This window comes from Saccoglossus kowalevskii, chromosome 7 (assembly GCF_978046115.1).
Source record: "Saccoglossus kowalevskii chromosome 7, keSacKowa6.1, whole genome shotgun sequence".
NCBI classification, from domain to species: Eukaryota; Metazoa; Hemichordata; class Enteropneusta; family Harrimaniidae; genus Saccoglossus; species Saccoglossus kowalevskii.
In genome coordinates, this window is record NC_140647.1 from 26,735,898 (window position 1) to 26,760,608 (window position 24,711).

General features: G+C 44.8%; 1 protein-coding gene across 1 annotated transcript; it reads left to right on the top strand.

Annotated features, from left to right (window-relative positions):
• The first annotated feature begins 2,264 nt into the window (after positions 1–2,264).
• LOC146740888 (uncharacterized) lies at positions 2,265–3,875 on the top strand. The gene is made up of 2 exons (XM_085501385.1): positions 2,265–2,400; positions 2,509–3,875. The coding sequence occupies exon 2, from the start codon at positions 2,536–2,538 to the stop codon at positions 3,853–3,855; it is 1,320 nt and encodes a 439-aa protein (XP_085357511.1). The 5' UTR covers positions 2,265–2,400; positions 2,509–2,535; the 3' UTR covers positions 3,856–3,875.
• The last annotated feature ends 20,836 nt before the right edge of the window (positions 3,876–24,711 follow it).

The following is a 24,711-nucleotide window of genomic DNA, read 5'->3' on the forward strand; positions in this document are numbered from 1 at the left end:
GTTTTTACCCATATCCCACCAGTGTCCGTATAATTGAGTTGCTGTCTTGGCTGAATTTGTAACCATAGACTGTAGAATCATCGTCGACGTGTTCTAGAGACTACAAAGTTTTTGTATTCACGGGAACGAGCAGGGGGTGAACTTGCTCAAATCGCTCTTTTTTAACAATACCGAAATGTCAAAAAACAGATTACTTAAAATACAAAATATCAATCACGTGGTTACAAAAAAAGGTAATACAGAAATACATTTAATCTCAGTGTGATAATTTGAGACTATGACGTTTAGTTTAGTTATTTGCATAATGATAGTGATACATTGTATGGGACATCTCGTGAGTATTTAGACTCAGTTCCAGGCCTAGCAGTTGAGCAATAAACATCTTAGCTACAAGTGCTCCTCTCCAGTGCGTTATTCTTCTTATCTGCCGGATTTGGTGACCAATACTCACTTGGTTCACTCTACCTTGAGAAGTCTGTTCTCAGTTTACACTTAGATTTACAAAAAATATATTACAATAATACATCATTTTACTATTTTAAAGCGTAAAATTTGAAGATTATTTATAAAAGTCATATTTGAAGATTATTTTCAAAAGTCATACTTGAGGATTATTTTAAAGCGTCATATTTGAAGATAATTTTAAAGCGTCAAATTTGAAGATTATTTAAAAAAAGTCATATTTGAAGATTATTTTCAAAAGTCATATTTGAGGATTATTTTAAAGCGTCATATTTGAAGATTATTTTAAAAACTCGTATCTGAAGATCATTTTAAAGCGTTATCATGATTTATATTTCAGTCAGTTTGACAGTGGTTGTCATGACATATACTGATAAAGGTTAATGACAAGACCAGATGGCGAGCTGGTCGAAATCAACCAAAAACATCTTATGACTCTGCAGTTTTTAAGATACAAGACAGTAGCTGTAATTCTAAACCAATGTTGTTTGCGAGTTTAAAAAAGGTAGTATCTTGGTGGAATGTTAGTGCGAGATTATTACCCCATCAATATTAGTTAGTGTTGACAATGTATAGAAATGTTTTCTCTAGACAGCTTGACGAGTAATTAATTGATTATGATGTGTAAAACTTTCATGTGATTGGTTGTTTGTTGGAAGGCAATGCCTTGGAGTCTCTTATACTGATTGTAATTGGTTAAGGGGTGACAAGAAATAAAGATGGATTTAATGCTGTCTCGGGTGAAAACCAGGGACTTGGCAGAGAATCGTTTTGGGAACATGAACGAAGCTTGTGTGTGTCTTTTGTCAGCCTAGCGTGGAAACGACCGAATCCCGGTTACTTAAGTGAAAGGTTTTTAACCATCAAAAATACCTATCACACGTGGTGGATAACCCTTGGGCATTGTGTTCAACACAAAAATCATCCTGTGAAGAAAAGTGAAATGACGAAGAGGTGTCTTTCTTGTGAACCGAACTAACAGCTCCATGGCAGAGACGACTCAGAAACCGCGCTCGACGACTAACACCGTTACCAGTATGGCACCGATGTACAACGCTGAAGAGATGAAGATTTCAGAACCCCTTCGGAAGGACCAGTACCGGATAGGACTGTATAATTAAGAATTGAGCGACATTAAAGACAAGAAGATGACAAAGAACGACCCGGACTAACGCGACGACAAGAGAAGAAGACGCTATATAGACTTTGAATTAGAACTTTAGCTATCTGTGTATTGCTTAGAGAACTGCTCGCTGGACACTGTAACTGACACTGTGTAACTCAATAAGGACGTTGAACTCTTTTCCAGAACCCTAACCCTATTGCTCAGTAATGTAATGTATTGCTTGCTTTTCTATCTTTTTTTTACCGTTTTTTTTGTGGTATTGAATTGTATGTATGCCCAGAGACACAGAGATGAATAGTAAGAATAGCGGATATTTTGGTATCGAAAAGATTATTAAGGGTAGGCTAAGGAACGGTAGAAAAGAGTATCTTATTAAATGGGTGGGGTACCCAAAAGATCAAAATTCTTGGGAATGTTATGAGAATTTAAACGAACAGGCGAGATTATTTTTAGAAGACCATCCGATACCCCTTATGGGATCGACGAAAGCAAACAAAAGAAGGCGGGAAAAGTTGATTAATGGTTTAGAAGTATATTAAAAAGAGATTAGTGTGTGACAAGACGAGTGTTATTTAGGCCCTGGGACGCACATCATTCATTACTAACGACAATACTTAACGAATTCATTCGTACGAGACCATTTCTCAAGGAGCGTGGAAAGAATCCATGATAAAGCCTAAGTTTAAATTACATGGAAGTGTTATGTCCGCACTATAGCTACGTACGGGTTTGGTGTTGGGGGTCACACTTTCATGAAGACGCCGGGCGGTGACGCCAGGGACAATTTGATGAGAACATAGGAAACGCTTTAGGTGGGTACTTAATTCTACCATTCGACCACGCAAATTGAGAATTGGCCACGAATTTTTCATTTATCATGTGTCATACCCCTTTCTTTTCATTTCATTACTAATTTATAGTGCGTCTCCCGAGAAATTGATGTCAAGATGAGAATAGCGTTGATATTTATTAGTGTATTACTGGTCGTACGATGGAAACCGTCTGTGCAGATGAGAGATTATGTTCTGCGCCCCAATTATGGAGTATTGTTTGAACGGGTAGCAAACATCGATAACAGCCTAACGTACTGGCATCATACGTTCGCAATACCTTATTTAGATATTCCTATGATGAGTGTGAATGAGTCATTATGTTCGAACGAAACAGTTCACCTCATTCCGAAGTTTTGTGAGGAATACGGGGAAACTTTGAAGTTAGTCGAACAACAGAATAAGTTCTATATGTATCATATTTCGAGAGATGAACGAGCGATTCGTGTGTTATTTCCAAAGATAGAGAAAAAGAATTTGGGAAATGAACGGCAGAAAAGGGGATTATTAGACTTTGTAGGGAAGGTATCGAAATCTTTATTCGGAACGGCCACGTCGAACGACGTAAATATTTTGAGACGGCATGTAGCGGCATTGGAAAGTTCCACCGAGGTTATGACAGATCAAATTGTTGCGTACGAAGATGATTTAAATTCATATGTTTTCACAACGAATAAAAGAATAGGGAATGCTCTGAATGGGATTAAGGAAAATCATGAGGCCATTTATTCGATCGTATCTGATTTATCGCAATGGAGAAAGCGCTTGAACAGAATGGAACTAAATCAAGAGGCGTTAGAAAAAGAATTAAATTATGAACGGCGATCCACACATTTAATGTTTCGATATGCTATTCAACGCCTACAAGCGTTACAGTTACTTGAAAGGGAGACACAACGTAGGGTGAGTTCGATTGACGTGTTATTACAAGAAAGGTTACCTTTGCAGTTGGTAGGACCGAGAGTGTTAGGGGATGCTTTAAGGGCAGTGCGAAAGAAACTACGAAAGAAATATCCTAATTTTGATATAGCATACACGAATTTGAATTATTATCACCATAATGCGAGAGTGACATTTCGGCGTACAGACAATAATGTGTACATAAAGGTTGGAATTCCCATTACTATAAAAAAAAACGACATATTCAAAGTGTATAAAGTGATAGTCATGCCTATGCCCCTCCCTTATGATTTAGGTGATAAACCTCAGCATTTCGACAATAATACAGCAAAGAACGGGCGCACGAAGGTAACGTCAGTTGCAGAGTATTTTGGGGTTAATGAAGATGAAACTTACTACATTGAAATGAGTGCAGACCAAATTTCGTCTTGTACTGGTCTGACAGTAAAAGATTGTCCCTCTGTGATTACCATGATAAATATGCGTAAGTCGTCGTGTACGAAGGCCTTGTTCTATGATAATAAAGAGGAAAATTAACACGTGTAAAATAGATTTAATACTCAACCCAGTATACGACCCTAAGATTCTCGAAATCGGACAGGGGAATATTTTGGTAAATAGCAATGATACTAAATGGTTAATAGCATGCGGGGATAAAAGCCCTGAGCCTATTGAAGGTTGTACAATGTGTATAATTAAATTGCCCTGTGGATGCGCTATAAATTCCGACAATCTCTATATATCGCCATTGTTAACCAGTTGCACAGAAGACGAGGCCCCCACGTTTCTGCATCCGGTAAATTTGCCATTCTTAATACCCTTTTATGACCCAGATGATTTGACAGAAATTACGGGGGAATCGATGTATGAAAACCCGTGGCGAGTACAACTCCCTAACATCACCATTAACAGAGGGAATTTCGAGGAAATTGTACGTTCTGATGCACGTTTGGTGGTAGATTTAAACAGAACGGCAGATTTATTAAGGAAAAATAAACCAATTTATTATTCTAAAGTAGACAAATTATTTAGCGACATTACGGATGAAACCCCTGCCTTACCGTTTTTGGAAGTCAAAACTATTACTATAATGGAAACCATTCTGGCTATTATAAGCACAGGGTCACTGATTTTGTCAGTATATACAGTTTGTAAGGTGAGAACTTTGAGCATATTGATTGCATCCCTTCCCAGGGTCCGGGCTAAAACATTATATTTGCCAGTAGACGAGTTAATTACGGATCATCCCTTGCGAGATTTGAAGAGTTCCATGATCCAACTTCGAAATGAAACGTTAATTCTGATTTTAATGTGTTCAGGATTCTTATTAATATTGGCGGTTATTCGATTGTGCAAGTGTTATCGTAATCGCTCTATAATGTATCGTGCACCTAAATTGCCCCGTACTAAGTTAATTTTAGAGATATCCAATGACAAGCTGTATGTCTTGGTAAATGTTATGACCCTGTACGTGTCTCCGAGCCATTTGGCCTTTGCAAAGCGACCCGTGATCGAGAATTTAACAGTTGAACGTGGTATAATTTCGTCCGTGTTGAATATCGAATGGGGTGATTTAAAATACAAATTTCATGGTGTAGAACGTGTAATTCCTTTGCCCAAAGCCGTTAAGATACCAAAGTGGAAAGATAGTAAGTGCATGGCTGTGGAAGAGGTAGGGAATCATTATAGATTATTGGTAGGTCTATCTGAAGTATATACCGAGATTCCCAGGGATATTATTAGTATGCAGTAGATAGGGAACCCAATACTGAATAATTGGGATAGCAAGTGAAGTGCTGGCACCTCTCCTTGATAGAGTAGGATATTCGAAAATATAACCAATGTATTTAACCTCATAATCTTTTTATTTAAATATATATAACTATTGTATTTTAGAATCATAACAGTAGTGTTTAAATTTATAGCTTTTTATTTGAAATTATAATTACCATATGTAATCATTGTATTTACTCATTTGAAACTATGTATTTTGTTATATTAGAGTGTATTTTACTTGCTTAACAATTGTTGATGTATTTGACGTGTGAAATATAAAGGTGATGACATCCTTGGTATTGGAACGGTATGTTCGGAGAACATGCAGAATGTAAAACAGGGGGTTGTATCATGATTTATATTTCAGTCAGTTTGACAGTGGTTGTCATGACATATACTGATAAAGGTTAATGACAAGACCAGATGGCGAGCTGGTCGAAATCAACCAAAAACATCTTATGACTCTGCAGTTTTTAAGATACAAGACAGTAGCTGTAATTCTAAACCAATGTTGTTTGCGAGTTTAAAAAAGGTAGTATCTTGGTGGAATGTTAGTGCGAGATTATTACCCCATCAATATTAGTTAGTGTTGACAATGTATAGAAATGTTTTCTCTAGACAGCTTGACGAGTAATTAATTGATTATGATGTGTAAAACTTTCATGTGATTGGTTGTTTGTTGGAAGGCAAGGCCTTGGAGTCTCTTATACTGATTGTAATTGGTTAAGGGGTGACAAGAAATAAAGATGGATTTAATGCTGTCTCGGGTGAAAACCAGGGACTTGGCAGAGAATCGTTTTGGGAACATGAACGAAGCTTGTGTGTGTCTTTTGTCAGCCTAGCGTGGAAACGACCGAATCCCGGTTACCTAAGTGAAAGGTTTTTAACCATCAAAAATACCTATCACAGCGTCATATTTGAAGATTATTTTAAAAAGTCATATTTGAGGATTATTTTAAAAAGTCATATCTGAAGATCATTTTAAAGCGTCATATTTGAAGATTATTTTAAAAAAGGCATATTTAAGGATTATTTTAAAAAGTCATATTTGAAGATTATTTTAAAAAGTTATATTTGAACATTTCTTTCCCTTGCAAAAGACGCTGGTATGACCGCAAGATTGCGAGATCTATGTAGGTTTAATCACCCTGTGCAACTTACGACGGCGTAAATTTTAATGTGAACACGGCACAGGAGCAGAATATGAAAACATAGTTTTTTTCTGATCAACAAACAATAAAGATCTCGGCATATTTGTTACATTATAAAATGTATTAACCGTGATATTATCGAAATTAAACAGATATTAATCCTCGGGCGAAATGCCTTAGATGGCACCATATATATTGCATCACGTCGTATACCCGTAGGAGAGTCGATATGACGTCACGGTAACGTACTTTAACAATACAACTAAAACATGACAATCGTAACGTGAAAATAATATATTAAAAGTATGTCTTATTTGATATCATAGCAACTATTTATGACAAATCATGGGGATCAATGATGATGGAAATGCAAATCGATTATAAAAATACACATATACCGCTGAAAGGGTGATTATCGCTGTGCACACACTCGCGTCAAAGCAAATATTGACGTTTGATAGCAGAGAAAAAAACGTAGTCGGTCTGACTCGCCATCTCGTCATTCTATTCACCGATTGCGTGATCGTTAACGTGATCCAGTAATAATCAAACACGGGATGAGGTAGACTCAACCGGTCGATGACCCATGGTGAGAAAGACGCAGGGTGACATATACTTATATATATAAAATCTTTATATTTTACTAAACTTCATTGTACTGTACATTGTACTTGTTTTTGCTGTACAAGTAATCGACTTTTGATTTTAAATGAAATATTTAATTTTGTGTCAAATAAATTATTGTATCATTCACAGGCTGGGGTCACTTTGCGGGTGGAGATAGAGTTGGTTGGCCATTAACGCGTATTGCGATATTATGAAATAATGAGATAGCGTAGTCGCAAGGTGGAAGACTAGTAGACCCGACAGGTGGGGATGACTACGATATGGTAAACCCAGGGTGGACTATATCTGGTGTGCGGAGGTAGTCGTAGTCACAGGTGGGGTTGACAGAGGGTGGAATATATCTGGTGTGCGGAGGTAGTCGTAGTCACAGGTGGGGTTGACAGACGGTGGAATATATCTGGTGTGCGGAGGTAGTCGCAGTCACAGGTGGGGTTGACAGAGGGTGTAATATATCTGGTGTGCGGAGGAAGTCACAGTCACAGGTGGGGTTGATAGAGGTGGGATATATCCATTGTGTGGAGGTAGTCGTAGTCACAAGTGGGGTTGACAAAGGGAGGAATATATCCACTGTGTATGGAGGTAGTCGTAGTCACAGGTAGGGTTGACAGATGGTGGAATATATCCATTGCGTGCGGGTAGTCGCAGTCACAGTTGGGGTTGACAGACGGTGGAATATATCAATTGTGTGGAGGTAGTCGTAGTCACAGGTGGGGTTGACAGAGGGTGGAATATATCCATTGCGTGCGGGTAGTCGCAGTCACAGTTGGGGTTGACAGACGGTGGAATATATCCATTGTGTGGAGGTAGTCGTAGTCACAGGTAGGGTTGACAGACGGTGGAATATATCCATTGTGCGGAGGTAGTCGTAATCACAGGTGGGGTTGAAAGAGTGTGGAATATATCCATTGTGTGGAGGTAGTCGTAATCACAGGTGGGGTTGACACAAGGTGGAATATATCCATTGTGTGGAGGTAGTCGTAATCACAGGTGGGGTTGACACAAGGTGGAATATATCCATTGTGTGGAGGTAGTCGTAATCACAGGTGGGGTTGACAGAGAATGGAATATATCCATTATGTGGAGGTAGTCATAGTCACAGGTGGGGTTGACAGAGGGCGGGATATATCCATTGTGTGGAGGTAGTCGCAGTCACAGGTGAGGTTGACAGAGGATGAAATATATCCGTTGTGTGGATGTAGTCGCAGTCACAGGTGGGGTTGACATAGGGTGGAATATATCCATTGTGTGGAGGTAGTCGTAGTCACAGGTGGGGTTGACAGAGGGTGAAATAATCCATTGTGTGGAGGTAGTCGCAGTTACAGGTGGGGTTTACAGAGGGTGGAATATATCCATTGTATCGGGGTAGTCACAGTCACCGGTGGGGTTGACAGAGGGTGGAATATATCCATTGTGCGGAGGTAGTCGTACTCACAGGAGGGGTTGACATAGGGTGGAATATATCCATTGTGTGAAGGTAGTCGTAATCACAGGTGGGGTTGAAAGAGTGTGGAATATATCCATTGTGTGGAGGTAGTCGTAGTCACAGGTGGGGTTGACAGAGGGTGGAATATATCCATTGCGTGCGGGTAGTCGCAGTCACAGTTGGGGTTGACAGATGGTGGAATATATCCATTGTGTGGAGGTAGTCGTAATCACAGGTGGGGTTGAAAGAGGGTGGAATATATCCATTGTGTGGAGGTAGTCGTAGTCACAGGAGGGGTTGACAGAGGGTAGAATATATCGATTGTGTTGGGGTAGTCGCAGTCACAGGTGGGGTTGACAGAGGGTGTAATATATCTGGTGTGCGGAGGAAGTCACAGTCACAGGTGGGGTTGATAGAGGTGGGATATATCCATTGTGTGGAGGTAGTCGTAGTCACAAGTGGGGTTGACAAAGGGAGGAATATATCCACTGTGTATGGAGGTAGTCGTAGTCACAGGTAGGGTTGACAGATGGTGGAATATATCCATTGCGTGCGGGTAGTCGCAGTCACAGTTGGGGTTGACAGACGGTGGAATATATCAATTGTGTGGAGGTAGTCGTAGTCACAGGTGGGGTTGACAGAGGGTGGAATATATCCATTGCGTGCGGGTAGTCGCAGTCACAGTTGGGGTTGACAGACGGTGGAATATATCCATTGTGTGGAGGTAGTCGTAGTCACAGGTAGGGTTGACAGACGGTGGAATATATCCATTGTGCGGAGGTAGTCGTAATCACAGGTGGGGTTGAAAGAGTGTGGAATATATCCATTGTGTGGAGGTAGTCGTAATCACAGGTGGGGTTGACACAAGGTGGAATATATCCATTGTGTGGAGGTAGTCGTAATCACAGGTGGGGTTGACACAAGGTGGAATATATCCATTGTGTGGAGGTAGTCGTAATCACAGGTGGGGTTGACAGAGAATGGAATATATCCATTATGTGGAGGTAGTCATAGTCACAGGTGGGGTTGACAGAGGGTGGGATATATCCATTGTGTGGAGGTAGTCGCAGTCACAGGTGAGGTTGACAGAGGGTGAAATATATCCGTTGTGTGGATGTAGTCGCAGTCACAGGTGGGGTTGACATAGGGTGGAATATATCCATTGTGTGGAGGTAGTCGTAGTCACAGGTGGGGTTGACAGAGGGTGAAATAATCCATTGTGTGGAGGTAGTCGCAGTTACAGGTGGGGTTTACAGAGGGTGGAATATATCCATTGTATCGGGGTAGTCACAGTCACCGGTGGGGTTGACAGAGGGTGGAATATATCCATTGTGCGGAGGTAGTCGTACTCACAGGAGGGGTTGACATAGGGTGGAATATATCCATTGTGTGAAGGTAGTCGTAATCACAGGTGGGGTTGAAAGAGTGTGGAATATATCCATTGTGTGGAGGTAGTCGTAGTCACAGGTGGGGTTGACAGAGGGTGGAATATATCCATTGCGTGCGGGTAGTCGCAGTCACAGTTGGGGTTGACAGATGGTGGAATATATCCATTGTGTGGAGGTAGTCGTAATCACAGGTGGGGTTGAAAGAGGGTGGAATATATCCATTGTGTGGAGGTAGTCGGAGTCACAGGAGGGGTTGACAGAGGGTAGAATATATCGATTGTGTTGGGGTAGTCGCAGTCACCGGTGGGGTTGACAGAGGGTGGAATATATCCATTATGTGGAGGTAGTCATAGTCACAGGTGGGGTTGACAGAGGGCGGGATATATCCATTGTGTGGAGGTAGTCGCAGTCACAGGTGAGTTTGACAGAGGGTGAAATATATCCGTTGTGTGGATGTAGTCGCAGTCACAGGTGGGGTTGACATAGGGTGGAATATATCCATTGTGTGGAGGTAGTCGTAGTCACAGGTGGGGTTGACAGAGGGTGGAATATATCCATTGCGTGCGGGTAGTCGCAGTCACAGTTGGGGTTGACAGATGGTGGAATATATCCATTGTGTGGAGGTAGTCGTAGTCACAGGTAGGGTTGACAGATGGTGGAATATATCCATTGTGCGGAGGTAGTCGTAATCACAGGTGGGGTTGAAAGTGTGTGGAATATATCCATTGTGTGGAGGTAGTCGTAATCACAGGTGGGGTTGACATAGGGTGGAATATATCCATTGTGTGAAGGTAGTCGTAATCACAGGTGGGGTTGAAAGAGTGTGGAATATATCCATTGTGTGGAGGTAGTCATAGTCACAGGTGGCATTGACAGAGGGTGGAATACATCTATTGCATGCGGGTAGTCGCAGTCACAGTTGGGGTTGACAGATGGTGGAATATATCCATTGTGTGGAGGTAGTCGTAATCACAGGTGGGGTTGAAAGAGTGTGGAATATATCCATTGTGTAGAGGTAGTCGTAGTCACAGGTGGGGTTGAAAGAGGGTGGAATATATCCATTGTGTGGAGGTAGTCGTAGTCACAGGTGGGGTTGACAGAGGGTAGAATATATCGATTGTGTTGGGGTAGTCGCAGTCACAAGTGGGGGTTGACAGAGGGTGAAATAATCCATTGTGTGGAGGTAGTCGCAGTTACAGGTGGGGTTTACAGAGGGTGGAATATATCCATTGTATCGGGGTAGTCGCAGTCACCGGTGGGGTTGACAGAGGGTGGAATATATCCATTATGTGGTGGTAGTCGCAGTCACAAGTGGGGGTTGACAGAGGGTGAAATAATCCATTGTATCGGGGTAGTCGCAGTCACCGGTGGGGTTGACAGAGGGTGGAATATATCCATTATGTGGAGGTAGTCGCAGTCACAAGTGGGGGTTGACAGAGGGTGAAATAATCCATTGTGTGGAGGTAGTCGCAGTCACAGTTGGGGTTGACAGACGGTGGAATATATCCATTGTGTGGAGGTAGTCGTAGTCACAGGTAGGGTTGACAGACGGTGGAATATATCCATTGTGCGGAGGTAGTCGTAATCACAGGTGGGGTTGAAAGAGTGTGGAATATATCCATTGTGTGGAGGTAGTCGTAATCACAGGTGGGGTTGACACAAGGTGGAATATATCCATTGTGTGGAGGTAGTCGTAATCACAGGTGGGGTTGACACAAGGTGGAATATATCCATTGTGTGGAGGTAGTCGTAATCACAGGTGGGGTTGACAGAGAATGGAATATATCCATTATGTGGAGGTAGTCATAGTCACAGATGGGGTTGACAGAGGGCGGGATATATCCATTGTGTGGAGGTAGTCGCAGTCACAGGTGAGGTTGACAGAGGGTGAAATATATCCGTTGTGTGGATGTAATCGCAGACACAGGTGGGGTTGACATAGGGTGGAATATATCCATTGTGTGGAGGTAGTCGTAGTCACAGGTGGGGTTGACAGAGGGTGAAATAATCCATTGTGTGGAGGTAGTCGCAGTCACCGGTGGGGTTGACAGAGGGTGGAAGATATCCATTGTGCGGAGGTAGTCGTAGTCACAGGAGGGGTTGACATAGGGTGGAATATATCCATTGTGTGAAGGTAGTCGTAATCACAGGTGGGGTTGAAAGAGTGTGGAATATATCCATTGTGTGGAGGTAGTCGTAGTCACAGGTGGGGTTGACAGAGGGTGGAATATATCCATTGCGTGCGGGTAGTCGCAGTCACAGTTGGGGTTGACAGATGGTGGAATATATCCATTGTGTGGAGGTAGTCGTAATCACAGGTGGGGTTGAAAGAGGGTGGAATATATCCATTGTGTGGAGGTAGTCGTTGTCACAGGAGGGGTTGACAGAGGGTAGAATATATCGATTGTGTTGGGGTAGTCGCAGTCACCGGTGGGGTTGACAGAGGGTGGAATATATCCATTATGTGGAGGTAGTCGTAGTCACAGGTGGGGTTGACCGAGGGTGGAATATATCCATTGCGTGCGGGTAGTCGCAGTCACAGTTGGGGTTGACAGATGGTGGAATATATCCATTGTGTGGAGGTAGTCGTAGTCACAGGTAGGGTTGACAGATGGTGGAATATATCCATTGTGCGGAGGTAGTCGTAATCACAGGTGGGGTTGAAAGTGTGTGGAATATATCCATTGTGTGGAGGTAGTCGTAATCACAGGTGGGGTTGACATAGGGTGGAATATATCCATTGTGTGAAGGTAGTCGTAATCACAGGTGGGGTTGAAAGAGTGTGGAATATATCCATTGTGTGGAGGTAGTCATAGTCACAGGTGGGGTTGACAGAGGGTGGAATATATCCATTGCATGCGGGTAGTCGCAGTCACAGTTGGGGTTGACAGATGGTGGAATATATCCATTGTGTGGAGGTAGTCATAATCACAGGTGGGGTTGAAAGAGTGTGGAATATATCCATTGTGTAGAGGTAGTCGTAGTCACAGGTGGGGTTGAAAGAGGGTGGAATATATCCATTGTGTGGAGGTAGTCGTAGTCACAGGTGGGGTTGACAGAGGGTAGACTATATCGATTGTGTTGGGGTAGTCGCAGTCACAAGTGGGGGTTGACAGAGGGTGAAATAATCCATTGTGTGGAGGTAGTCGCAGTTACAGGTGGGGTTGACAGAGAGTGGAATATATCCATTGTGTAGAGGTAGACGTAGTTACAGGTGGGGTTGACAGAGGGTGGAATATATCCATTGCGTGGAGGTAGTCGTAGTCACAGGTAGGGTTGACAGATGGTGGAATATATCCATTGTGCGGAGGTAGGCGTAATCACAGGTGGGGTTGAAAGTGTGTGGAATATATCCATTGTGTGGAGGTAGTCGTAATCACAGGTGGGGTTGACATAGGGTGGAATATATCCATTGTGTGAAGGTAGTCGTAATCACAGGTGGGGTTGAAAGAGTGTGGAATATATCCATTGTGTGGAGGTAGTCATAGTCACAGGTGGGGTTGACAGAGGGTGGAATACATCCATTGCATGCGGGTAGTCGCAGTCACAGTTGGGGTTGACAGATGGTGGAATATATCCATTGTGTGGAGGTAGTCGTAATCACAGGTGGGGTTGAAAGAGTGTGGAATATATCCATTGTGTAGAGGTAGTCGTAGTCACAGGTGGGGTTGAAAGAGGGTGGAATATATCCATTGTGTGGAGGTAGTCGTAGTCACAGGTGGGGTTGACAGAGGGTAGAATATATCGATTGTGTTGGGGTAGTCGCAGTCACAAGTGGGGGTTGACAGAGGGTGAAATAATCCATTGTGTGGAGGTAGTCGCAGTTACAGGTGGGGTTTACAGAGGGTGGAATATATCCATTGTATCGGGGTAGTCGCAGTCACCGGTGGGGTTGACAGAGGGTGGAATATATCCATTATGTGGTGGTAGTCGCAGTCACAAGTGGGGGTTGACAGAGGGTGAAATAATCCATTGTATCGGGGTAGTCGCAGTCACCTGTGGGGTTGACAGAGGGTGGAATATATCCATTATGTGGAGGTAGTCGCAGTCACAAGTGGGGGTTGACAGAGGGTGAAATAATCCATTGTGTGGAGGTAGTCGCAGTCACAGTTGGGGTTGACAGACGGTGGAATATATCCATTGTGTGGAGGTAGTCGTAGTCACAGGTAGGGTTGACAGACGGTGGAATATATCCATTGTGCGGAGGTAGTCGTAATCACAGGTGGGGATGAAAGAGTGTGGAATATATCCATTGTGTGGAGGTAGTCGTAATCACAGGTGGGGTTGACACAAGGTGGAATATATCCATTGTGTGGAGGTAGTCGTAATCACAGGTGGGGTTGACACAAGGTGGAATATATCCATTGTGTGGAGGTAGTCGTAATCACAGGTGGGGTTGACAGAGAATGGAATATATCCATTATGTGGAGGTAGTCATAGTCACAGGTGGGGTTGACAGAGGGCGGGATATATCCATTGTGTGGAGGTAGTCGCAGTCACAGGTGAGGTTGACAGAGGGTGAAATATATCCGTTGTGTGGATGTAATCGCAGTCACAGGTGGGGTTGACAGAGGGTGAAATAATCCATTGTGTGGAGGTAGTCGCAGTTACAGGTGGGGTTTACAGAGGGTGGAATATATCCATTGTATCGGGGTAGTTGCAGTCACCGGTGGGGTTGACAGAGGGTGGAATATATCCATTGTGCGGAGGTAGTCGTAGTCACAGGAGGGGTTGACATAGGGTGGAATATATCCATTGTGTGAAGGTAGTCGTAATCACAGGTGGGGTTGAAAGAGTGTGGAATATATCCATTGTGTGGAGGTAGTCGTAGTCACAGGTGGGGTTGACAGAGGGTGGAATATATCCATTGCGTGCGGGTAGTCGCAGTCACAGTTGGGGTTGACAGATGGTGGAATATATCCATTGTGTGGAGGTAGTCGTAATCACAGGTGGGGTTGAAAGAGGGTGGAATATATCCATTGTGTAGAGGTAGTCGTAGTCACAGGTGGGGTTAACAGAGGGTGGAATATATCCATTATGTGGAGGTAGTCGCAGTCACAAGTAGGGGTTGACAGAGGGTGAAATAATCCATTGTGTGGAGGTAGTCGCAGTTACAGGTGGGGTTGACAGAGAGTGGAATATATCCATTGTGTAGAGGTAGACGTAATTACAGGTGGGGTTGACAGAGGGTGGAATATATCCATTGCATGGAGGTAGTCGTAGTCACAGGTGGGGTTGACAGAGAGTGGAATATATCCATTGTGTAGAGGTAGACGTAGTTACAGGTGGGGTTGACAGAGGGTGGAATATATCCATTGTGTGGATGTAGTCGCAGTCACCGGTGGGGTGGACGGAGGATGGAATATATCTATTATGTGGAGGTAGTCGTAGTCATGGGTGGGGTTGACTGAGGGTGGAATATATCCATTGTGTGGAAGTAGTCGTAGTCACAGGAGGGGTTGACAGAAGGTGGAATATATCCATTGTGTTGTTGTCGTCGTAGTCACAGGTGGGGTTGACAGAGGGTGGAATATATCCATTGTGTGGAGGTAGTCGCAGTCGCAGGTGGGGTTGACAGAGGGTGGAATATATCCATTGTGTGGAGGTAGTCGTAATCACAGGTGGGGTTGAAAGAGTGTGGAATATACCCATTGTGTGGAGGTAGTCGTAGTCACAGGTGGGGTTGACAGAGGGTGGAATATATCCATTGTGTGGAGGTAGTCGTAATCACAGGTGAGGTTGACATAGGGTGGAATATATCCATTGTGTGAAGGTAGTCGTAATCACATGTGGGGTTGAAAGAGTGTGGAATATATCCATTGTGTGGAGGTAGTCGTAGTCACAGGTGGGGTTGACAGAGGGGTGGAATATATCCATTGCGTGCGGGTAGTCGCAGTCACAGTTGGGGTTGACTGATGGTGGAATATATTCATTGTGCGGAGGTAGTCGTAATCACAGGTGGGGTTGAAAGAGTGTGGAATATATCCATTGTGTGGAGGGAGTCGTCGTCACAGGAGGGGTTGACAGAGGGTGGAATATATCCATTGTGTTGTGGTCGTCGTATTCACAGGTGGGGTTGAAAGAGGGTGGAATATATCCATTGTGTGGAGGTAGTCGTAGTCACAGGTGGGGTTGACAGAGGGTAGAATATATCGATTGTGTTGGGGTAGTCGCAGTCACAAGTGGGGGTTGACAGAGGGTGAAATAATCCATTGTGTGGAGGTAGTCGCAGTTACAGGTGGGGTTTACAGAGGGTGGAATATATCCATTGTATCGGGGTAGTCGCAGTCACCGGTGGGGTTGACAGAGGGTGGAATATATCCATTATGTGGTGGTAGTCGTAGTCACAGGTGGGGTTTACAGAGGGTGGAATATATCCGTTGTGTGGATGTAATCGCAGTCACAGGTGGGGTTGACATAGGGTGGAATATATCCATTGTGTGGAGGTAGTCGTAGTCACAGGTGGGGTTGACAGAGGGTGAAATAATCCATTGTGTGGAGGTAGTCGCAGTTACAGGTGGGGTTTACAGAGGGTGGAATATATCCATTGTATCGGGGTAGTTGCAGTCACTGGTGGGGTTGACAGAGGGTGGAATATATCCATTGTGCGGAGGTAGTCGTAGTCACAGGAGGGGTTGACATAGGGTGGAATATATCCATTGTGTGAAGGTAGTCGTAATCACAGGTGGGGTTGAAAGAGTGTGGAATATATCCATTGTGTGGAGGTAGTCGTAGTCACAGGTGGGGTTGACAGAGGGTGGAATATATCCATTGCGTGCGGGTAGTCGCAGTCACAGTTGGGGTTGACAGATGGTGGAATATATCCATTGTGTGGAGGTAGTCGTAATCACAGGTGGGGTTGAAAGAGGGTGGAATATATCCATTGTGTGGAGGTAGTCGTTGTCACAGGAGGGGTTGACAGAGGGTAGAATATATCGATTGTGTTGGGGTAGTCGCAGTCACCGGTGGGGTTGACAGAGGGTGGAATATATCCATTATGTGGAGGTAGTCATAGTCACAGGTGGGGTTGACAGAGGGCGGGATATATCCATTGTGTGGAGGTAGTCGCAGTCACAGGTGAGGTTGACAGAGGGTGAAATATATCCGTTGTGTGGATGTAGTCGCAGTCACAGGTGGGGTTGACATAGGGTGGAATATATCCATTGTGTGGAGGTAGTCGTAGTCACAGGTGGGGTTGACCGAGGGTGGAATATATCCATTGCGTGCGGGTAGTCGCAGTCACAGTTGGGGTTGACAGATGGTGGAATATATCCATTGTGTGGAGGTAGTCGTAGTCACAGGTAGGGTTGACAGATGGTGGAATATATCCATTGTGCGGAGGTAGTCGTAATCACAGGTGGGGTTGAAAGTGTGTGGAATATATCCATTGTGTGGAGGTAGTCGTAATCACAGGTGGGGTTGACATAGGGTGGAATATATCCATTGTGTGAAGGTAGTCGTAATCACAGGTGGGGTTGAAAGAGTGTGGAATATATCCATTGTGTGGAGGTAGTCATAGTCACAGGTGGGGTTGACAGAGGGTGGAATATATCCATTGCATGCGGGTAGTCGCAGTCACAGTTGGGGTTGACAGATGGTGGAATATATCCATTGTGTGGAGGTAGTCATAATCACAGGTGGGGTTGAAAGAGTGTGGAATATATCCATTGTGTAGAGGTAGTCGTAGTCACAGGTGGGGTTGACAGAGGGTGGAATATATCCATTGTGTGGAGGTAGTCGTAGTCACAGGTGGGGTTGACAGAGGGTAGACTATATCGATTGTGTTGGGGTAGTCGCAGTCACAAGTGGGGGTTGACAGAGGGTGAAATAATCCATTGTGTGGAGGTAGTCGCAGTTACAAGTGGGGTTGACAGAGAGTGGAATATATCCATTGTGTAGAGGTAGACGTAGTTACAGGTGGGGTTGACAGAGGGTGGAATATATCCATTGCGTGGAGGTAGTCGTACTCACAGGTGGGGTTGACAGTGAGTGGAATATATCCATTGTGTAGAGGTAGACGTAGTTACAGGTGGGGTTGACAGAGGGTGGAATATATCCATTGCGTGGAGGTAGTCGCAGTCACAAGTGGGGTTGACAGAGGGTGAAATATTCCATTGTGTGGAATAGCCGCAGTTACAGGTGGGGTTTACAGAGGGTGGAATATATCCATTGTATTGGGGTAGTCGCAGTCACCGGTGGGGTTGACAGAGGATGGAATATATCCATTGCCTGGAGGTAGTCGCAGTCACAGGTGGGGTTGACATAGGGTGGAATATATCCATTGTGTAGAGGTAGACGTAGTTACAGGTGGGGTTGACAGAGGGTGGAATATATCCATTGTGTGGATGTAGTCGCAGTCACAGGTGGGGTTGACATAGGGTGAAATATATCCATTGTGTAGAGGTAGACGTAGTTACAGGTGGGGTTGACAGAGGGTGGAATATATCCATTGTGTCGGGGTAATCGCAGTCACCGGTGGGGTGGACGGAGGGTGGAATATATCTATTATGTGGAGGTAGTCGTAGTCATGGGTGGGGTTGACTGAGGGTGGAATATATCCATTGTGTGGAAGTAGTCGTAGTCACAGGAGGGGTTGACAGAAGGTGGAATATATCCACTGTGTTGTTGTCGTCGTAGTCACAGGTGGGGTTGACAGAAGGTGGAATATATCCATTGTGTGGAGGTAGTCGCAGTTGCAGGTGGGGTTCACAGAGGGTGGAATATATCCATTGTGTGGAGGTAGTCGTAATCACAGGTGGGGTTGAAAGAGTGTGGAATATATCCATTGTGTGGAGGTAGTCGTAGTCACAGGTGGGGTTGACAGAGGGTGGAATATATCCATTGTGTGGAGGTAGTCGTAGTCACAATTGGGGGTTGACAGAGGGTGAAATAATCCATTGTGTGGAGGTAGTCGCAGTTACAGGTGGGGTTTACAGAGGGTGGAATATATCCATTGTATCGGGGTAGTCACAGTCACCGGTGGGGTTAACAGAGGGTGGAATATATCCATTATGTGGAGGTAGTCGCAGTCACAAGTAGGGGTTGACAGAGGGTGAAATAATCCATTGTGTGGAGGTAGTCGCAGTTACAGGTGGGGTTGACAGAGAGTGGAATATATCCATTGTGTAGAGGTAGACGTAGTTACAGGTGGGGTTGACAGAGGGTGGAATATATCCATTGCGTGGAGGTAGTCGTAGTCACAGGTGGGGTTGACAGAGAGTGGAATATATCCATTGTGTAGAGGTAGACATAGTTGCAGGTGGGGTTGACAGAGGGTGGAATATATCCATTGCGTGGAGGTAGTTGCAGTCACAAGTGGGGTTGACAGAGGGTGAAATATTCCATTGTGTGGAGGTAGCCGCAGTTACAGGTGGGGTTTACAGAGGGTGGAATATATCCATTGTATTGGGGTAGTCGCAGTCTCCGGTGGGGTTGACAGAGGATGGAATATATCCATTGCCTGGAGGTAGTTGCAGTCACAGGTGGGGTTGACATAGGGTGGAATATATCCATTGTGTAGAGGTAGACGTAGTTACAGGTGGGGTTGACAGAGGGTGGAATATATCCATTGTGTGGATGTAGTCGCAGTCACAGGTGGGGTTGACATTGGGTGGAATATATCCATTGTGTAGAGGTAGACGTAGTTACAGGTGGGGTTGACAGAGGGTGGAAAATATCCATTGTGTCGGGGTAATCGCAGTCACCGGTGGGGTGGACGGAGGGTGGAATATATCTATTATGTGGAGGTAGTCGTAGTCATGGGTGGGGTTGACTGAGGGTGGAATATATCCATTGTGTGGAAGTAGTCGTAGTCACAGGAGGGGTTGACAGAAGGTGGAATATATCCATTGTGTTGTTGTCGTCGTAGTCACAGGTGGGGTTGACTGAGGGTGGAATATATCCATTGTGTGGAGGTAGTCGCAGTCGCAGGTGGGGTTGACAGAGGGTGGAATATATCCATTGTGTGGAGGTAGTCGTAATCACAGGTGGGGTTGAAAGAGTGTGGAATATACCCATTGTGTGGAGGTAGTCGTAGTCACAGGTGGGGTTGACAGAGGGTGGAATATATCCATTGTGTGGAGGTAGTCGTAATCACAGGTGAGGTTGACATAGGGTGGAATATATCCATTGTGTGAAGGTAGTCGTAATCACAGGTGGGGTTGAAAGAGTGTGGAATATATCCATTGTGTGGAGGTAGTCGTAGTCACAGGTGGGGTTGACAGAGGGTGGAATATATCCATTGCGTGCGGGTAGTCGCAGTCACAGTTGGGGTTGACAGATGGTGGAATATATTCATTGTGCGGAGGTAGTCGTAATCACAGGTGGGGTTGAAAGAGTGTGGAATATATCCATTGTGTGGAGGGAGTCGTCGTCACAGGAGGGGTTGACAGAGGGTGGAATATATCCATTGTGTTGTGGTCGTCGTAGTCACAGGTGGGGTTGACAGAGGGTGGAATATATCCATTGTGTGGAGGTAGTCGCAGTCGCAGTTGGGGTTGACAGGGGATGGAATATATCCATTGTGCGGAGGTAGTCGTAATCACAGGTGGGGTTGAGAGAGTGTGGAATATATCCATTGTGTGGAGGTAGTCGTAGTCACAGGTGGGGTTGACAGAGGGTGGAATATATCCATTGCGTGCAGGTAGTCGCACTCACAGTTGGGGTTGACAGATGGTGGAATATATCCATTGTGTGGAGGTAGTCATAGTCACAGGTGGGGTTGACATAGGGTGGAATATATCCATTGTGTAGAGGTAGACGTAGTTACAGGTGGGGTTGACAGAGGGTGGAATATATCCATTGTGTGGATGTAGTCGCAGTCACAGGTGGGGTTGACATAGGGTGGAATATATCCATTGTGTAGAGGTAGACGTAGTTACAGGTGGGGTTGACAGAGGGTGGAATATATCCATTGTGTCGGGGTAATCGCAGTCACCGGTGGGGTGGACGGAGGGTGGAATATATCTATTATGTGGAGGTAGTCGTAGTCATGGGTGGGGTTGACTGAGGGTGGAATATATCCATTGTGTGGAAGTAGTCGTAGTCACAGGAGGGGTTGACAGAAGGTGGAATATATCCACTGTGTTGTTGTCGTCGTAGTCACAGGTGGGGTTGACAGAGGGTGGAATATATCCATTGTGTGGAGGTAGTCGCAGTTGAAGGTGGGGTTCACAGAGGGTGGAATATATCCATTGTGTGGAGGTAGTCGTAATCACAGGTGGGGTTGAAAGAGTGTGGAATATATCCATTGTGTGGAGGTAGTCGTAGTCACAGGTGGGGTTGACAGAGGGTGGAATATATCCATTGTGTGGAGGTAGTCGTAGTCACAATTGGGGGTTGACAGAGGGTGAAATAATCCATTGTGTGGAGGTAGTCGCAGTTACAGGTGGGGTTTACAGAGGGTGGAATATATCCATTGTATCGGGGTAGTCACAGTCACCGGTGGGGTTAACAGAGGGTGGAATATATCCATTATGTGGAGGTAGTCGCAGTCACAAGTGGGGGTTGACAGAGGGTGAAATAATCCATTGTGTGGAGGTAGTCGCAGTTACAGGTGGGGTTGACAGAGAGTGGAATATATCCATTGTGTAGAGGTAGACGTAGTTACAGGTGGGGTTGACAGAGGGTGGAATATATCCATTGCGTGGAGGTAGTCGTAGTCACAGGTGGGGTTGACAGAGAGTGGAATATATCCATTGTGTAGAGGTAGACGTAGTTACAGGTGGGGTTGACAGAGGGTGGAATATATCCATTGCGTGGAAGTAGTTGCAGTCACAAGTGGGGTTGACAGAGGGTGAAATATTCCATTGTGTGGAGGTAGCCGCAGTTACAGGTGGGGTTTACAGAGGGTGGAATATATCCATTGTATTGGGGTAGTCGCAGTCTCCGGTGGGGTTGACAGAGGATGGAATATATCCATTGCCTGGAGTTAGTCGCAGTCACAGGTGGGGTTGACATAGGGTGGAATATATCCATTGTGTAGAGGTAGACGTAGTTACAGGTGGGGTTGACAGAGGGTGGAATATATCCATTGTGTGGATGTAGTCGCAGTCACAGGTGGGGTTGACATTGGGTGGAATATATCCATTGTGTAGAGGTAGACGTAGTTACAGGTGGGGTTGACAGAGGGTGGAATATATCCATTGTGTCGGGGTAATCGCAGTCACCGGTGGGGTGGACGGAGGGTGGAATATATCTATTATGTGGAGGTAGTCGTAGTCATGGGTGGGGTTGACTGAGGGTGGAATATATCCATTGTGTGGAAGTAGTCGTAGTCACAGGAGGGGTTGACAGAAGGTGGAATATATCCATTGTGTTGTTGTCGTCGTAGTCACAGGTGGGGTTGACAGAGGGTGGAATATATCCATTGTGTGGAGGTAGTCGCAGTCGCAGGTGGGGTTGACAGAGGGTGGAATATATCCATTGTGTGGAGGTAGTCGTAATCACAGGTGGGGTTGAAAGAGTGTGGAATATATCCATTGTGTGGAGGTAGTCGTAGTCACAGGTGGGGTTGACAGAGGGTGGAATATATCCATTGTGTGGAGGTAGTCGTAATCACAGGTGGGGTTGAAAGAGTGTGGAATATATCCATTGTGTGGAGGTAGTCGTAGTCACAGGTGGGGTTGACAGAGGGTGGAATATATCCATTGCGTGCGGGTAGTCGCAGTCACAGTTGGGGTTGACAGATGGTGGAATATATTCATTGTGCGGAGGTAGTCGTAATCACAGGTGGGGTTGAAAGAGTGTGGAATATATCCATTGTGTGGAGGGAGTCGTCGTCACAGGAGGGGTTGACAGAGGGTGGAATATATCCATTGTGTTGTGGTCGTCGTAGTCACAGGTGGGGTTGACAGAGGGTGGAATATATCCATTGTGTGGAGGTAGTCGCAGTCGCAGGTGGGGTTGACAGGGGATGGAATATATCCATTGTGCGGAGGTAGTCGTAATCACAGGTGGGGTTGAGAGAGTGTGGAATATATCCATTGTGTGGAGGTAGTCGTAGTCACAGGTGGGGTTGACAGAGGGTGGAATATATCCATTGCGTGCAGGTAGTCGCACTCACAGTTGGGGTTGACAGATGGTGGAATATATCCATTGTGTGGAGGTAGTCGTAATCACAGAAGGGGTTGAAAGAGTGTGGAATATATCCATTGTGTGGAGGTAGTCGTAGTCACAGGTGGGGTTTACAGAGGGTGGAATATATTGATTGTGTTGGGGTAGTCGCAGTCACAGGTGGGGTTGACAGTGGGTGAAATATATCCATTGTGTGGAGGTAGTCGTAATCACAGGTGGGGTTGACATAGGGTGGAATATATCCATTGTGTGGAGGTAATCGTAGTCACAGGTGGGGTTGATAGAGGGTGGAATATATCCATTGCGTGTGGGTAGTCGCAGTCACAGTTGGGGTTGACAGATGGTGGAATATATCCATTGTGTGGAGGTAGTCGTAGTCACAGGTAGGGTTGACAGATGGTGGAATATATCGATTGTGCAGAGGTAGTCGTAATCACAGGTGGGGTTGAAAGAGTGTGGAATATATCCATTGTGTAGAGGTAGTCGTAATCACAGGTGGGGTTGACACAAGGTGGAATATATCCATTGTGTGGAGGTAGTCGTAATCACTGGTGGGGTTGACAGAGGGTGGAATATATCCATTATGTGGAGGTAGTCATAGTAACAGGTGGGGTTGACAGAGGGCGGGATATATCCATTGTGTGGAGGTAGTCGCAGTCACAGGTGAGGTGGACAGAGTGTGGAATATATCTATTATGTGGAGGTAGTCGTAGTCACAGGTGGGGTTGACATAGGGTGGAATATATCCATTGTGACGAGGTAGTCGTAGTCACAGATGGGGTTGACAGATGGTGGAATATATCGATTGTGCAGAGGTAGTCGTAATCACAGGTGGGGTTGAAAGAGTGTGGAATATATCCATTGTGTAGAGGTAGTCGTAATCACAGGTGGGGTTGACACAAGGTGGAATATATCCATTGTGTGGAGGTAGTCGTAATCACTGGTGGGGTTGACAGAGGGTGGAATATATCCATTGTGTTGTGGTCGTCGTAGTCACAGGTGGGGTTGACAGAGGGTGGAATATATCCGTTGTGTGGAAGTAGTCGTAGTCACAGGTGGGGTTGACATAGGGTGGAATATATCCATTGTGTGGAGGTAGTCGTAGTCACAGGTGGGGTTGACATAGCGTGGAATATATCCATTGTGTGGATGTAGTCGTAGTCACAGGTGGGGTTGACATAGGGTGGAATATATCCATTGTGTGGAGGTAGTCGTAGTCACAGGTGGGGTTGACATAGGGTGGAATATATCCATTGTGTTGTGGTCGTCGTAGTCACAGGTGGGGTTGACAGAGGGTGGAATATATCCATTATGTTGTGGTCGTCGTTGTCACATGTGCGGTTGGCAGAGGGTGTAATATATTCATTGTGTTGGGGTAGTTGCAGTCACAGGTGGGGTTGACAGAGGGTGGAATATATCCATTGTGTTGAGGTAGTCATAGTCACAGGAGGGATTGACGGAGGGTGAAATATATTCATTGTGTGGAGGTAGTAGTAGTAGTGATTTGCTATTGGAAACACGAAATATGGTTGCTGATCGGACGTCGCTCAGATCATTTTGAAACTATTTTGAAATAATGATGACATGTCCAAAATACGTTTAATGTAATGATGACATGCCCGAAATACATGTAATGTAATGATGACATGCCCGACATACATGTAATGTAATGATGACATGCCCGACATACATGTAATGTAATGATGACATGCCCGAAATACGTTTAACGTAATGATGACATGTCCAAAATTCGTTTAAGGAAATGATGACATGCCCGAAATACATGTAATGTAATGATGACATGCCCGAAATACGTTTAATGTAATGATGGCATGCCCGAAATAGATGTAATGTAATGATGACATGCCCGAAATACGTTTAATGTAATGATGACATGCCCGAAATACGTTTAACGTAATGATGACATGCCCGACATACATGTAATGTAATGATG